The 17,130-nt window shown below is 43.3% G+C and overlaps 1 protein-coding gene across 1 annotated transcript in view; it reads right to left on the reverse strand.

Moving 5' to 3' along the window:
- The window catches only part of LOC106887325 (muskelin-like), a gene marked incomplete at its 3' end in the record, with an annotated part of 61,211 nt that overhangs the window by 8,899 nt on the left and 35,182 nt on the right, over positions 1 to 17,130 (reverse strand). The window contains exons 6-8 of the mRNA XM_014941167.1: positions 12,513 to 12,705; positions 2,261 to 2,338; positions 655 to 720 (exon numbers count right to left, since the gene is read on the reverse strand). Coding sequence (XP_014796653.1) covers positions 655 to 720; positions 2,261 to 2,338; positions 12,513 to 12,705 — 337 coding nt within the window. The remainder of the gene's footprint in view (positions 1 to 654; positions 721 to 2,260; positions 2,339 to 12,512; positions 12,706 to 17,130) is intronic.

Genomic DNA, 17,130 nt, shown 5'->3' on the forward strand with positions numbered 1-17,130 from the left:
CTGATTAAATAAAAGCAAGACAAAGATATAGAAAATTATGGAGAACAACAATCACCAGAACTGTCACTTATACCCTCCCCCCTTTCTTTTCTCTGCAGGCTCTTTAAAGAACGGTTCAGCCTCTGTTTCAAACTCCTGTAGGAAACATTTTTGTAAAAAAAGTCTAATAAATTATATTCAAACAGAACTTTCTTGCACACCGCGGAAATTAGAAACCACTCCAATCAAAATACAAAGAATGTTTAAACACGTAGGATCTATTGCTTGAGCACTATTCCAAAGAGGATAGTACGTAGCAGAGAAGAAAAATGAGAAAGAAAAAAATCATCCCTAATTTCTCTTCTCTTGTTTAAGTTCCTGCTCATAGAGGGTAGGAGGGATAAAAAAATTAAGAACAATTGTTCTTGGTTTCTTAGTTAAGACGACGACTACGGCGTAACAGAGGACTAATGGGGAAGAAGGGGGTGGAAAAGGCAGTTGGAGCATAGTTCCAGAGAGAAAGCAGAGTATTTAATCCATCTACTAGAAAATGCAATTTTTTTTCCTCAGAGACAGTCTTAGCTTCAGGTTTTAAAGAAAAATACACTTGTATGTTTATGTGAAAAATATCCAATTAAATAATTAATTTATTTAAGAAACTTAGCAATTACTCACCTGTCTGAACGTCTATAACCATCTGATGGCCACCTCTCATTCCTGGCCGACTGTCCTCCCCATCACCTTTAAAAAAAGAGGGAGGGGAGAGTTTTCTGTTATAAAATTTTTAAATCAAAGATTTTAAAATACAACCTCACGTATGGCCTAAATACTACACAGAAGCAGAGCAGCTTAGTAAATTGCCATTCTTTAAATACCAGCACTACATTTTGTGCAGGTAGTATCCTTCTGTGCATTATAAAAATTGCACAGAGTTTTATATTGAATTATTTGGTGACTGAAACCAGGGATAGTTAAAGTGAACACAGTGCTCTGCTGCCATTCTGAGAGCCTTGGAAAGGAGCTTGAGAGTTCCTGAAGCATCCAGGTCCCCACAAATGAGGTCTCAGCTATGTCTGCAGCTCTCCAGCAGAGAAGACAGGACACGGACAACCTTTTGCTCCTCTTCCATCTCTCCCCACCTGAGAGCTGCCTTGAAGGCCGAGCAGTGAGAACAAATACTCAAATGACAGGACAATGTATCCATGGGATGGAAGCCAAGAGGTAATAATACAGGTATTGCAGAGGCAGCTTTGCACCAATTACTTATTCCCACATATAAGGGAATTCCAGCTGCCCAATTAAAGCAGCTTTGCAACCCCTTTAGATTTCTTAAGCATTCAGGACAGGTGTCATCTATGGGAAGCAACATTAGAAAGAAAACCCATATTCTGCTGGAAGAGAAATCTGCTTGTATCCATAGATAACCCTTCCCAAGAGGTTTGGGTACGGTGCGATTGTCACCTTGAATCCTACAATTGCTGCATGACAGTGATTTTTGTACTTTGTAGTGAAGGCTGCTGCTACTCTCAGGACAGAGAGTAATGGAAAAAAGATTCTGCAGTTTAGAATTACTGCATAACAGACCAAGACTTCAAAAGACGCATCTCAAATTTAAAATGCTCCCTGATATCATACAATGGTTTGGGTGGGAAGGGACCTTAAAGATCATTGAGTTCCAACCCCTCGACCATGGGCAGGGACACCTCCCACCAGACCAGGTTGCTCAAGGCCCCATCTACCTTGGTCTTGAACACCTCCAGGAATGGGGCATCCACAGCTTCTCTGGGCAACCTGTTCCAGTGTCACACCCTGACAGCAAAGAATTTCTTCCTAATATCTAATCTAATCTAATCTCATCTCCCCTCTTTCACTTTAAAACCATTACCCCTCATCCTATTGCTCTACTCCCTGATAAAGAGTCCCTCCCCATTAAGATAATGTATTAATTTGACACTCTTTTCTGCACATTTGACTCCACACGTTAAGTCCGGTCATACAGGTAACTGCTCTCATGCTTAACCTATATTTTGAGATTTATTTCTGAACTGATTAGCTATCCTTGAAGTTACAGCAAGTGTTCCTGTCGTGTTCTTTACTCAACCAGAAACCAGGTTGCGTTTCACTGCCTTCGCAGACAAATGCAAATTTTTCTTAGATGAAACCATTCTCTAGAACAACTGGCCCAGAGGAGGTTTTCTTGCATCAGTTTCTTGCTCAATATCCTCAAATGAACAAGACAGAACTTGCAGTACACGGGTTGTAGCTTAAGAAAAGTCCTTACCTTTGGTGCTTTTTGGAATAATTTGCCCCCAGCGAGGTTTGTATTCCTGTTGGCTGATATACTGATTGAATAAGCCATCTGCAAAGCAAAAAATGTGTTGTATGAAACATTTATACTTCCACTATAACAAAATCGCTTTTAATGCAGGTGATTCCAGCGTAGATCAACCCAGTATGCTACTCCAAAGCCCTAATTTTAAGTAAATTCTCTACATACATCAGTTAGTTTGTTAAACTTGTTAATGAACTAAGCGTGTAAGCACTAAAATAAAAAGAATACTCGTTACTCAATCAAGAATTACCCAGTTTGCCTGCCAGGTCATAGAATCATAGAATTGTCTAGGTTGGAAGGGACCTTTAAGATCATCTACTCCAACTATCAACCTCACTCTGATAAAAAACCATCGCTAAACAGGCCATGCCAATTGTGAATCGCTTTTAATGCAGGTGATTCCAGCCTAGATCAACCCTGTATGCTACCCAAAGCCCTAATTTTAAGTAAATTCTCTACATACATCAGTTAGTTTGTTAAACTTGTTAATGAACTAAGCGTGTAAGCACTAAAATAAAAAGAATACTCGTTACTCAATCAAGAATTACCCAGTTTGCCTGCCAGGTCATAGAATCATAGAATTGTCTAGGTTGGAAGGGACCTTTAAGATCATCTACTCCAACTATCAACCTCACTCTGATAAAAAACCATCGCTAAACAGGCCATGCCAATTGTCTATAAATCTCCAGTGAGGTGTATTTAATTAAGAATATAATCCCTCCCCCTTATTTAAGCAAGAGGAAAAGTTGCCAGTGCATGTAAAATTCAACCATTTTAGTACATGTTAAGTTAAAACTAGGTCAGGCAGCATCTCTGGAGCTTCATCTAAAGAAGAAAAAAGGAAGAAAAGCAGATTGTTTAAATGGTACGATATGGGACAACCAAGCAGTGGATGAAAAACACAATAACTGTTTACATTCTCCTCAGAAAGTTAAACAAGAAGAGAAACAGAAGACGCATTAGGTCACTGGCCAGATATGCCAACAGCAGCATTTTCTGTAAGAAGCATTAACTCCAACACTCTCCACCCAGCCTCAACCACCTCCCTGGGCAGCCCATTCCAATGCCTGAGAACCCTTTCAGTGAAAAAATTTTTCCTAATATCCAGCCTGAACCTACCCTGGCACAACTTGAGGCCATTTCCTCTTGTTCTGTCGCCTGTGACTTGAGAAAAGAGACCGACCCCCATCTCTCTACACCCTCCTTTCAGGGAGTTGGAGAGAGCAATAAGGTCTCCCCTCAGCCTCCTCTTCTCCAGGCTGAATAACCCCAGCTCCCTCAGCCTCTCCTCATAAGACTTGTGCTCCAGACCCCTCACCAGCTTTGTCCCTCCTCTGGACCCGCTCCAGCACCTCAATGTCTTTTTTATGGTAGGGGGCCCAAAACTGGACACAGTACTCGAGGTGAGGCCTCACCAGTGCCCAGTACAGGGGGACAATCACCTCTCGGGCCCTACTCGCCACACTGTTCCTGATACAGGCCAGGATGCTGTTGGCCTTCTTGGCCACCTGGGCACACTGCTGGCTCATGTTCAGCCGACAGTCGACCAACACCCCCAGGTCCTTTTCTGCCCGGCAGCTCTCCAGCCACTCTGCCCCCAGCCTGTATCAGTCTATCACATCAACGTTAATTTTTTTTTAAAAGGAGATTCACAACACCCACGTTCTCTGGGACCGCTCTTCATCTGGGAAGGGCTTAGGCAAGTGTTTGGGGAACTTGTTGCTGTTGTTCTTCAAATGTCTCCTCTAAAACCCTCTACCCCAAGTAGATTGAGGATTCAAATGATGGATTTACACGGTTTTGTATTGCAACAGTACATGGCACACGCACCACTCGGATGTAGGATGCATTCAGGGGTCCTTAATCATGTAATGCCCAAACTGGCTCAGGAATCAGTTTTACATTCCTCAGCAGAGAGAACAAAAAATGAAATTATTAAGTTGCATCTAATAAGTTTTAGTTCTTCCGATCCCAGTAATTGTGGCTTTGAGGTAAAAATTTAACGGATTATCAATGACTCCATTTATTTATAGAAAATCCCTCGGGAGGCATACAGACAAAAAAGAATAATCCTTACTGCACATATAACTATTTATTTACAAAAAGGTAAAAAAAAAAATCTTTGTTAAGCACGACACAACGTTCAGAGAATATTTCAAAGCTTCTCCTGGCATCTTGTAGTTTGTCATGACTGAAATCCAGGTTTTAATTAAAACTCAAGCCAGCAAGTACTTCCTGGGAGAAGATGAATACTCTATTTAGAGACCAACTAATAGGAAAATAAGGGCACTCAAGAGCCCCTGAAAGGTGCTGAATTTGGTCTTAGAATACAAAACTGCTTTCAACTTTCATAAACTCAGCTCTGCAAGTTTTTCAAATTAAACACTCCGTGAAAGTGGGGCAGATTTTACTCTCACATGTCTTAGAGCCAAAAACATCAGCTCTCTCCTAGGCATTAGGTAATTGAGGAAAGCCAAAAGTTTGCTCAACATACGCAGAAAAGTGGTTTATTTTGGTTTTAAGAGCAGGGTTCCTAAGACCCGCTTCTTCAGCCTTTATGAAGTTGGGACAAGACGAGAGGGGCTTTTAAGCTTGAGATTCCATGAATTCTGATTCAGAAAAGCCAACTTCCAAAAGAACAAATGCACACGCTGTGAGAAATCCCACACTGACTCAGGCAGATTTTTCTAGCCGCAAACCTAGACAGAAATCCAGCTTTTTGGTTATCATTAGGGTATTTGGTCTTCAAGACAGAACGCAAAACCGTATTTATCCCTATGGCAGCCAATGGATAATTGGACATAAATAGCTCAAGAGGATGAATTACACCACATATGATCTGAAAGGGTGATTTAACCTCTCTCCCATGCTCAACACCCACAGGCTGCACTTGTCAAGATATGACACTTCTCCCCTACTGTGCCTTCAGCCTCTTTTAATAATGCTTCTTGTCTTCCATGGGACATTGGTTTGGAAACGCTCCAGCTCGCTTCCCAGAAATGTTTCTTTCTGCTGGGAGCAGTTCCACATTCATTCTACTTGCACTACAAACCAGCAGCAGCTTGTTTTGGAGGCTGAATCACCACCTGTCTGACACCACCGGGGGGAAAAAAGCAAAAAAAAGAAAAAAAAGATTAAAAAGGAGGATTTCTAGGTGGATTCCGTATCCGACGCCAGACCTATTCTAGAGCCCTCCTTATTTTTCTTGCCAGGGGTAGAGCTGCTGACCAGAAGGTCCCCAAAGCTTCTGAAAATCAGATCTAGGCCTGCTCAGGTTTGTCAGCTGTTTCCAATGAATCACTAGTTTAAAATAAATTTCAAGACTCCTGTAGAAAAAAAAAAAAAAAAAAAAAAAGAAATAAAAATGCTAAGTGCAAGTTTTTAAAGGAAGTCTTTTCCTTCGCTCCGGAGGCCTCTCATTTCAGTGTCCACGTTTACTCTCTAAAATTACAGCCAAACCCAGTACTTTTATTTTGTACTATTTTCAAGCCCTTCGCAGCAGGTCGTGACGCATTTTGGATGTAACAACATGAAGTTCACCGTGGTTAAAGCTCAGTAAATTCTACCTCCCTGATAAGCGCGGCCTTTATTTTGTCGGCCAAATACAGGTTACCTGGAAAGGATTAGGACAAACATTGCACACAAAAATATTTATCTTGCTGAAGCCAATCAGGAACACGTTAAAGTTGTATTATGTTTCCCTTTAGACAACACACATCTCTTGACAGGATTACTAAAAATCTATTCATTTCACTGCCAAGGGCCAAAAAAACTTCAGTGGCATTTAGCCCATAATTTCTGGGGGTTGGGGTTGGTTTTTTAACCTTTTGCTTGAATCAAACTAAAATACCCAAAACACCTAAACAGAATGAGGGTTTTGTAGTCACAAAAATCCTTCCAAAGAAAAGCTGGAGCAGAAAACAAAGATGACACCAAGTAAAAACCCAGCCATTACTTGACAATTTCCTCGAGACATGGGAGCAACAAGTTAACGCATAATATTTTTCCAGCCTCAAAGCTGTAATATTCTCTTGCACTTTCTTCTTAACAAAAATGAAACAAGGTCTGTTTTCTAATCTCTACAAGATATGCGTCTTCTACACAAACCCTACCATCTATCTGCCATGGGCTTTGCACCCCTAGCAAGCCTCTCCCTTCCATATATCCCAGTACTAAAGAGCAGCAAACCAGCATCTGTATTTCTCAGAACCAAAATCAGACATATTTGATGGTAAAATTAAGGTATAGAAATGAAACAAGGTTTGTTTTCTAATCCCTACAAGATAGGCGTCTTCTACACAAACCCTACCATCTACCTGCCATGGGCTTTGCATCCCTAACAAGCCTTTCCCTTCCATATATCCCAGTACTACAGAGCAGCAAACCGAATCCAGACATATTTGATGGTAAAATTAAGGTATACGTGTGTGTCTGGTGCTTCCAGGAGAATACAACTGGTCCCATGCATAGAATCATAGAATCATCTAAGTTGGAAGTGTGTGTGTCTGGAGCTTCCAGGAGAATACAACTGGTCCCGTGCATAGAATCATGGAATCATCTAGGTTGGAAGGGACCTTTCAGATCATCAAGTCCAACCATCAACACCAATAAGACCTATCATTAAACCATATCTCCAAGCACCACATCTGCCCATCTTTTAAATACCTCCAGGGATGGCGTTTCCACCACTTCACTGGGAAGCCTGTTCTGATTCTTAATAAACCTTTCAGTGTAAAAGTTATTCCTAATATCCAATCTAAACTTCTCCTGGTGCAACTTAAGGCTGTTTCCTCTTGTCCTATTGCCTGTTACCTGGGAGAAGAGACTGGGGTCCCCTGGGGAGTTGTACAACTCCAGCTCCCTCAGCCTCTCCTCACAAGACTTGTGCTCCAGACCCTTCACCAGCTCTGTTGCCCTTCTCTGGACACACTCCAGCCCCTCGATGTCTTTCTTGTAATGAGAGGCCAAAAACTGGACACAGCACTCGAGGTGGGACCTCACCAGTGCCGAGTACATCCCGAGTTTTGGGAGACATTCAAGCCCACAGACTGTGCACCGCAACTTCTTCATCAGGGACCAACTTGTCAACAGATAAACACATATCACATCCTGACATGAGAGCTGCCAGAAGGAACACCTCGGTCCCTGGAATATTAATACAAAACCAGCAGATCTTCAATCCATTTCAAACAGCTTTCTACATCTCCAGTAGCTGCAAACAGTTCAGCTCAGTAATTTGCACTCCGCATACTCTCTGTAGGAATATTAAGCAGATTATTTTTTTTTTTTTTTGCCTTCAATAATATAGGCCGCCTGAAAGCTATAGGAATGAATCCAAATGTGAAGCATTTGAACCAAGTCTGTGAACCAGCTGAGATTTAGGGAACCTTTTCTTTTTGAGAGGAAGTCAGGCAGCTGCCAGAGTTTCCATTTGCCCGTTTTCTAAGTGTAAGGCACGAGTCAAAAGAATCTGCGGGAAAAGTGTGGCTGCCTGCCACCGAGCTCTCAAAAGAAATCATCTGGTGATGTGAGGTGGAAGACAACGTTCATCATTAGCAATGCAAAAGAACAAGAGTTTAGCTCTGCTAGCACTAATTCTTGACCACCTACTCTTTTTCTACATGACTAAGCCTATGGAAATAGCCCGCGAGAGATGCAGCGCGTTTCACTTTTTAAATACCTACCGCTGCAAACATTAGCCTCTTCAGGGACATTTGAGGCTGAAGGGAGTGTGCAGTATCTCCATCACCCCCGTTGCCCTTCCGTTTGCTCCTTTAAGGCAATGAACTCCTCGATCAGCGAGGGGTCAGAAGTTCACATATTCATGTCCAGTCTGCTGCAGAACAGTTCGCTCTTTGAATGATTTCGGGGATAATTTAAGGATCTGTGTGTCTCAATTAACTCTACACTTCAACAGGGACCATACATAGGGCTAGAGTTAATCTGCTTTTACTCGGAAAAAAAAAAAAACAACAAATCATAGAATCATAGAATCATAGAATTTCCCAGGCTGGAAGGGACCTCCAAGGGTCATCTAGTCCGACCTCCCCGCAGTCAGCAGGGACACCCCCAACTAGACCAGGTTCCCCAGGGCCTCGTCGAGCCTCTCCTTGAATATCTCCAGGGAAGGGGCCTCAACCACCTCCCTGGGCCACCTGTTCCAGTGCTCCACCACCCTCACAGTGAAGAACCCCCTTCTAATCTCCAATCTAAATCTGTTCCCCTCCAGCTTGAAGCCATTGCCCCTCGTCCTGTCACTGCAGGCCTTTCTAAACAGGTTCTCCCCAGCCTTCCTGTAGGCTCCCTTCAGGTACTGGAAGGCTGCTATTAGGGAGTTCAGTTCTAAGAACATCCACACCTTAGAGACTAAGCAACAAGTTATGGAGACTTCCCAGCAAAGGTGCTCAGAAAGTAAATGGAGAAATGCTGGATGCTAACGAGCCTCTTCCAACTAGAGAAGCTTCAGATGCAGAACCAGTATGAACAGGTAACTGGGGAGGACCACAAGGAGCAGATGGTAGCAATACAATAGGAGAACACACTGAAGGCTGAGAATATCTGTTCCCACCCTACCAAGAAGATAAGATTTCACTGAATTTCACTGAATTTTAGAGTTGGAAGGGACCATAGAGATCATCTAGTCCAACTCCCCTGCTGAAGCAGGATTGCCTAGAGCTAGAGCATGTTACTCAGGAGCATCCAGGCGGGTCTTGAAAATCTCCAAGGAAGGGGACTCCACACCCTCCCTGGGCAGCCTGTGCCAGGGTTCTGTCACCCTCACTGTGAAGAATTTTCTCCTCATGTTTGAGTGGAACCTCTTATGTTCCAACTTGTGCCCGTTGCCCCTCGTCCTCTCACTGGGAACCACTGAAAAGAGTCTGGCTCCCTCCTCCTTCAACCCTCCCTTGAGATACTTGTAGGCATTGATAAGGTCTCCCCTAAGCCTTCTCTTCTCCAGACTAAAGAGTCCCAGGGGGACACACTGTCCTGAGTAAGGGCAGGATTGACCCAGTTAGTAAAAACTAGTAGTTGTGTCAGCTTAAAGCAAATACCAGCTACAACCTCAGTGTCTCGGGACAGAGAGCACTTCTCTCCGAAGGGTGCTGGGAGGCAACAGAGCTTTACATGGGTATAAAAGAAAGAAGAAAGAATTGCAGGACGGGGGAAGGAAGGTTAATATATTCAAAGACAAGTAAAATCATTGCAATGGAGCAATGGGAGACGTGTACACTGACATTCGACTTCAGCTGGCCAGCTGCTGGATTAAGAGGAAGCAATATAAACATCCTTACGCATATTCTTCAGTCCCTCGGAAGCGGTGACAAAACAATCACGCTACTCAATGACTCTCCTGCTAAGTTATCCACAGTCTGTTACTGGAAATACTTGCTTCTGTGCTTGCTGGAACAATAAAAGGGCTGATCAGACAAGCTACAGCATTCCTCTGCTTTGCTTAAGTGATGCTGAGTTCCTCAGCCTCCAAAAAGGGATGTGATTACAAGAAGCAGGATTACTCACATCAAATTTAACAAGAAGCAAGTGCCCGTTAGTCAGAAAGTGTAAGAGCTACAGTTTTCTACCAGAGGAGTCCTTTGCCAGTACTTCCAACACCTGGAGAAGCTGAGCACTGCAGACAGCAACCCCACTCTCAGAGTACAAGGGGCAACAGAAATACCACCTCAGCTCAAGTCCTACAGGAAAACTCCTGGATAGAATAAATGCAGTAGGTTAAATATGATTAAAAAAAAAAAAAACGCGCAACAGCTCAAAAAATGAGGCCACAAATATTCACTTCATTAGTGCCCAATAAAAAAAAAAAAAACGCGCAACAGCTCAAAAAATGAGGCCACAAATATTCCCTTCATTAGTGCCCAATAAAAAAAAAAAAAACGCGCAACAGCTCAAAAAATGAGGCCACAAATATTCACTTCATTAGTGCCCAATAAAAAAAAAAAAAGTCTTTTTTTGAAGGAACTTTTTCAGCACGTTCTAGACTTCTGGTGAAATTCCATTGAAGAAACACTTTCTACTACAGCCTGCAATGAAGTGGAAAGATGACAGCCTCTAGGCACTGAGGAGATTAAGCCACAGCCAAGGCAGCAGACCGATGCATTGATAAAATCATCACCATCAGCATATAGCACCCCTCTGGCTCTCAGCAGATCCTGCTTCATATTGGTGGGCTCATCAGCTCCCCTCCGGGCACCGGAGTCTTTGAGAAATGCTGCAAAACAGCCAGGCAGAGCTCCCTGCTGCTTTCTCATCCTGCAACCCTCACTTGCCCTTAAAATTCAGGAAGAAGCTGCCAGTTGCAAAATGCCCCTGCGTTGCAGGAAGCTGTTCACACTCCCATCCCAGCCAAAAACACTCCGTTGTCTCAGGAGGGCAGGCAACACTCCGGAGGGTGAGGATGAACGCTGGCAATTGGCAATCTCAACGCTTGGAGCTGCTGAGGCAGCTCAGCCCAGGGCAGAGCTCGGCTGTTCTATCTATATAATTGAGAAACTTTGATCCAAAACCCATAGAAAGCCATTTACTGTAGTTTTTTGACGACCTGTTGCAGTAAGTTCCCTAACACTGTGCTTAGTTGAACAGCTTCCGCACAAAGAGATGGTGATTTTCCTGGAAGACAATCCTTTATTTTATATCTATTGTTTCTACTATATCCTGAGAACCACTTGCAACTTTAGTGGTACAAACCACAGTGATGGAGTCAAGCAGGTTACTGGCATCTATCTGAAATGTATTACAAAATGACTGATTGGTCCAGAAAAAGCATCTCTGGTGCTAGACATCCATAAAATCGGTCCACTAAACCCCTAACTCTACTCACATCAGACACAAGGTTCTCTTCTTATATCAGTACAAGTTTCCTGTGAAGAGTGACTGTATGTAATCAAAAAAGCACTACACCCACAGCCAAGAGTCCCTCTGTTTATCAGTTTGTGATCCGAAACCACCGCACAGGTCTTCAAAGACACTTCAGTGCAATAGCCAAATTCCTTCTGGATCCCATTCTATCAAAAGAAAGTGCATTTCCCCCATTTTCCCAGTTGAGAGCTGTTTACAGACAGTGCTTCTAACTTGAAAGTTTCCAGTAGTTACAATGAAAGCAGCTCCCAATGTCTTCCTGCTCTGCAAGGGAAGATGGGCTCTGCCTCCAGTCACTGTGACTTCTTCTTCACCGTTCTCCACGAACTATTTTCCCCATAAGCAAAACAGCATTCTCATTTCAAATACAGCTGAAAACTTCTGCTGAAACAGCAATTAGGTGGTAAACTCTAACGAGAAACCATGATACAGATCACTACTGAGAACTCAAGTTCTGTGCTTCCCTGTTCACCACTCCACTGACTTTTCTGACAGTTAAGGCCACCTTATCATAGAATCATAGAGTTGCCCAGGCCGGAAGGGACCTCCAAAGGCCATCTAGTCCAACCTCCCCGCAGTCAGCAGGGACACCCCCAACTAGACCAGGTTGCCCAGGGCTTCATCGAGCCTCTCCTTGAACATCTCCAGGGAAGGGGCCTCAACCACCTCCCTGGACAACCTGTTCCAGTGCTCCACCACCCTCACAGTGAAGAACCCTCTCCTCATCTCCAATCTAAATCTGTTCCCCTCCAGCTTGAAGCCATTGCCCCTCGTCCTGTCACTGCAGGCCTTTCTAAACAGGCTCTCCCCAGCCTTCCTGTAGGCTCCCTTCAGGGACTGGAAGGCTGCTATTAGGTCTCCCTGCAGCCTCCTCTTCTCCAGGCTGAACAACCCCAGCTCCCTCAGCCTGTCCTCGTAGCAGAGGTGCTCCATCCCCCTGATCATCCTTGTGGCCCTCCTCTGGACCCTCTCCATCAGGTCCATGTCCTTCTTATATTGAGGGCTCCAGACCTGCACACAATACTCCAGGTGAGGTCTCACCAGAGCTTGCCAGCCACTTGCATGAAGAACTTATTTTTACCCACTTTTAAGCACAGCACGTTGTCATCTCTGGGGGAAAGAGACTCCAAAAGTAGCAGTGTTAAGACATTTCATGGCTGAATTTTTCAATTTCACCATATAGACACTCACAAGTCCCAGAGCAGACAGAACACCACAGCAGATATGAAATACTAAGTACATTAACATTCAAAGCAGTAACATTTCAATGTTGGTTTTTTGTTTTTTGTTTTTTTTTTTTTAATATACCAGACCCCTCTGATTCTCTTACCATTCACAGCTTTTTCTATCAGTTCTTCACAAGCGTCAAAGTCTCCCTTCAACACCAGTTTGTCGTGCAGGTCTGTCAACATAGGGTGCTCCAGAGCAATCTTGGTTTTCTTCTGCAACGACTCAAAAGCTTCGGTGTAGTTGTGCTGACGAAAATGCTTTAGGCAAAGGCGAATGGCTTCCTGTTCACGGTACTACTGGAACACAAGAAAACCTATGAGACATGTAGATTTTTTCTTTTACCAGCACTGCTGGGAGCTACCTGTGAAGCTGCCCGGAGCCAGAAACAGGATCTCTTACACACGCTGCACATAAATTGCTCAAGAGCTTACAGAGGAATGCTATGGAAAAGATATTACAAGTTGTGCAGGATTTAGAATCATAGAATCATAGAATTGCCCAGGCCGGAAGGGACCTCCAAAGGTCATCTAGTCCGACCTCCCCGCAGTCAGCAGGGACACCCCCAACTAGACCAGGTTGCCCAGGGCCTCGTCGAGCCTCAGAGCTTACAGAGGAATGCTATGGAAAAGATAGTACAAGTTGTGCAGGATTTATTTCACAGAATAATACAAATCACAGAATGGTTTGGGTTGGAAGGGACCTTAAAGATCACCTGGTTCCAACCCCCTTGACATGGGCAGGGACACCTCCCACAAGATCAAGTTGATGAAAGCCCCATCCAGCCTGGCCTTGAACCCCTCCAGAGATGGGGCAGCCACAGCTTCTCTGGGCAACCTATTCCAGTGTCCCACCATCTCCACAGGAAAGAATTTCTTCCTAATATCTAACCTAAATCTCCCCTCTTTCAGTTTAAAACCATTACCCCTCATCCTATTGCTCCACCTCCTAATCAAGAGTCCCTCCCCATCTCTCCTGTAGCCCTTTTAGGGACTGGAAGGGGCTCTAAGGTCCCTGCGGAGCCTTCTCTTCTCCAGGCTGAACAACCCCAATTCTCTCTTTCTATTCTAATTTCTGACAGTATAGAAATTACACAACCTGATATCATCCCATTTAATACAAGATGAGAATATACAGCTTCCCAGATCTCTGGAGTGACTATCCTTTCCCCTCCATCCACCTGGCCCCGCAGCTCGAGGCCTAGACGGAGGCCGGAGGAGGAAAAAGCCTTCGCTATCGGCCTTATGTAATTTGATTGTATGACTCTTACATAACAAAATAATTTAGAAGAGTAAAGTAGGTCACAGCTTTTCTAGAAGCAGAAGGAAAAAAAAGAAAAAATAAAAAGCCATGTGAACAGGAATACTTGCAGTGACCACTGCAATGGGAAGGCAAAAGGACCAACCCCCAAATCCTGTGGGTTCGCGAGGGTTTCGGATCGGAGGCGAGGATTTATGCAGATGCCAAAGTTTTACCTTCAAAATATTCCTACGTATCTTGAAGCAGAACCTCTGCTTTCCCACTGCAGATGAGCTAAAGCTGCCCATTACCCACTCAGGTGTGGGAAGGGGCAGGAAAGGCTCAAAAACCCCTACACTGGGTCAAACCATAGAATGGTTTGGGTTGGAAAGGTCCTTAAATGTCATCAAGTTCCAATCCCCCTGCCATAGGGTGTGGGGAGGACACACACACAAACATCCAGGCACAGAAATGGAAGGAAACACTAAACTCTGTGTGTAACAACTACAGCTTGTGCTATTAACCTACCAAATCACCCACTGTGTTTTCAAAGCTGCTAACAATATGCAGAAGTGACACGGATTTTTAAAGCATCAGAACCACTTATTTTAAACAGACTCTTCAAACCTAAATCCTAAGGCATTCAAGAAAAAAAAAATAAAAATCTCAATTTCTGTCTTTAATACATATCTACTGTGGTAAAAAGCAAATGTAACTTAAGCATCTATAAGACTGATCAAATTACAGCAAAAAGATTTTACTCCTAGATGGACGCCACTGCTAAAAGTGAAGTTTATGGTATTTAAATGAACGGAATCTTTCTCAAAAACCTGGAACTAACAGCAACATTCAACAAAAATTAGTGCTCTTGAAATAATGGCTCTATAGCAAGAATCTCATAAACTGAAGTAGCTAAAAAGAAATACGGCCATGTGCTATATTTTTAGTTCTTAATCCATCAGTATTTCACAGCTGCAAATAGCCAGAACTATGCATTTTTAGAAAATCAGTTCCCAGCCCACATGAAAAAGGCCAAGGACACGCACCGATAAAAATGCAAGACTGTGGCAAAGGAATATTAAAGCTAAACCAGAGTTTTACAGCACAACTGGAAAAAAAAAAGCTTTTTTTTTTTTTTTAAGAGATACCTAAGATACTGTCTTTAAGCAAGTGTTCACTTTCATCACTCAAGGCCAAGCCCACATTAGGTTCTTTGTTGCTCAAAGGGACAGCAAGCAAAAGGACAGCTGCACACCAGTAAAAAAAACCAGCTTCTGCACTTCCAGCTCCTCTAGTTCAGATGTTAGACAAAATTCAGACTTGGTGTATTTCCATTGAGCCTCTCGTGTCTGACAGACCAGGATTATAAACTGCTGGATGCAGGTTGGCTACTTGATGCAATATAAAAGTTTGAATTAAGCGACATTTAAGTGACTTCCCATCCCTGGAGGTGTTCAGGACCAGGTTGGATGGGGCTTTGAGCAACCTGGTCTGGTGGGAGGTGTCCCTGCCCATGGCAGGGGGGTTGGAACTGGATGATCTTTGAGGTCCCTTCCAACCCAAACCAGTCTATGATCCTACGGTGCAATAGTAGTACTTCAGAGGTTAAATGTACAAAACTTTCCTATGCAAAAGGTGTATAATAAGTATATTAAAGGCTCTTTTTTAAATGCTGTCATACAGGTTTAAAGAGATGACAACCCAAATAATAGCTTTGCTGTGAAGCTGTAAATAATTCCTATGGTTAAAAACGTAGCAAGAGCATGAGACCAAGATATTAACACTGTCAAATACACTGGTAGAATTAAAAATATTTCAGTGTTTGTTATCAAAACCAGAAGTGATAGCCATCGACAACCTGCCACTTCATAGTTGCTAAAATTTATGCCCACATTTGAGTAAAATCAAAGTGGTAAGGCTTTCAGGAGTCAGAAGGGAGGCTGTGTTGGTTGAAGCACGCACATCAAAAAGGATGGGCAGCTTCTCATCAGAACTTCTAACTTCTTCTCATCTCACATCTCAGGCAGTGAAGCATTATTAGATTTCAAAGCCTTCCAAGAACACGCATGGAAAATATTCGCACCATCTTAAAGAACTAGAAGAAACAGGTCAACCTTTCTGCCTTCCCCCAAATATGGGTCAACACGTATCCTCCTACGGGGATCCAGCTACCAACGGCCTCTCAGGACCGTGAGAGAGGAGAACATCAGTGAGACATGCACTCATCACCAAAAACTTGGCAACTGATCCTAGCAGAGCCCAAACAATCGTGACTAAGTCTCCGCTTTGCCGCTTTAGGGTTTTAAGCTTTAGAAAAACAATACTGGCACCCCTTGAAGAAGCTGTCACTACATACATGCTGACCATGAAAAGTGTCGATTCCATGGGATAAGACCGAACAAAACAGATGCTGACATCATCATCAGATGGCTCCTGACCAAAAATAATAAAAATCAGCTTCCTGCTCGTAGCAACTGGTCAAAAAAATGCCAGAGGCACCACCATGTGCAGAGGCAGCAGAAAGGAGCACAGAAAACCATCAGCAGCCTCTGTTGACTGGACTTTTCAGGACTGGACATCAGTAATCAGCAGACTAATGACCACAATTACCACTTCATGATTAAGTGGCTATAGAAAACTTCCACTCTAACTGTTGGTGCTGGTTTTAAATCCTCCGTGAAGCAGCTTGTGATGTTGGTATAAACAGGGGTGAGCCAGACAGCGTGGTCACGAGGTTCCTTTGCCATTCTGGTAGAACCATAAACTGTTCAGAGAGCCAACTGTTGGTACTGCCACTCAGAAACCTTTTCCCCCTTTATAGTTTTTCCTTCTGGAAGCAGAGATATGCTGCTCCACTACCCAGTCTTATTCAGCTGGGAAAGACGTCTTCTCTGCAACACAACATGAATTTCATAAATTGTTCCAGAAGATCTATGCATAAAACCCAGCCACCAAATGAATTCTGGTTGTCAATGTGCACTTCTCTCCCACAGGAGAGGCATCTGTTATACTCAATTAAATACAGTTTATACAAATAATGTTTAGAACCCTTTGAACTTTCTGTCTGTCAAAGTGACAAATGGCATAAATCATCTCATCTCATAGTCCAGTGGCATCAGCTCCCCTCTGTTCCAGAGCACTCAGTAAAAAGACAGTAAGAGGGAAACATCAGAAGTGCAAGGAGCTGCAACAGAAAAGACACCACTGTGGATTCTCTTTAAAACAAGCTCATTTTTACACCCTGTAACAAAAGCTGCATACGTAACCCAAAAGGCTCTAGGTTCACATATAGCTCTAGAGAGGTAAAAGACATGGAATCTGGGAATCTGGTTTTATTAAGATCCATTTCCCTTCCAATACAAATACTATTTTACTAATATTGTCCCCTTTAACTCAGTATTCCTTTCATTTATGTTTGTCCAGGGGGTTGGGTTTTGTGTTTGTTTTTTTTTTTTTGCTGGTGGTGCTTTGGGGGTACATTT

The sequence above is a fragment of the Calidris pugnax genome, unplaced genomic scaffold (assembly GCF_001431845.1).
Source record: "Calidris pugnax isolate Ruff unplaced genomic scaffold, ASM143184v1 scaffold35, whole genome shotgun sequence".
Taxonomy (NCBI): Eukaryota; Metazoa; Chordata; class Aves; order Charadriiformes; family Scolopacidae; genus Calidris; species Calidris pugnax.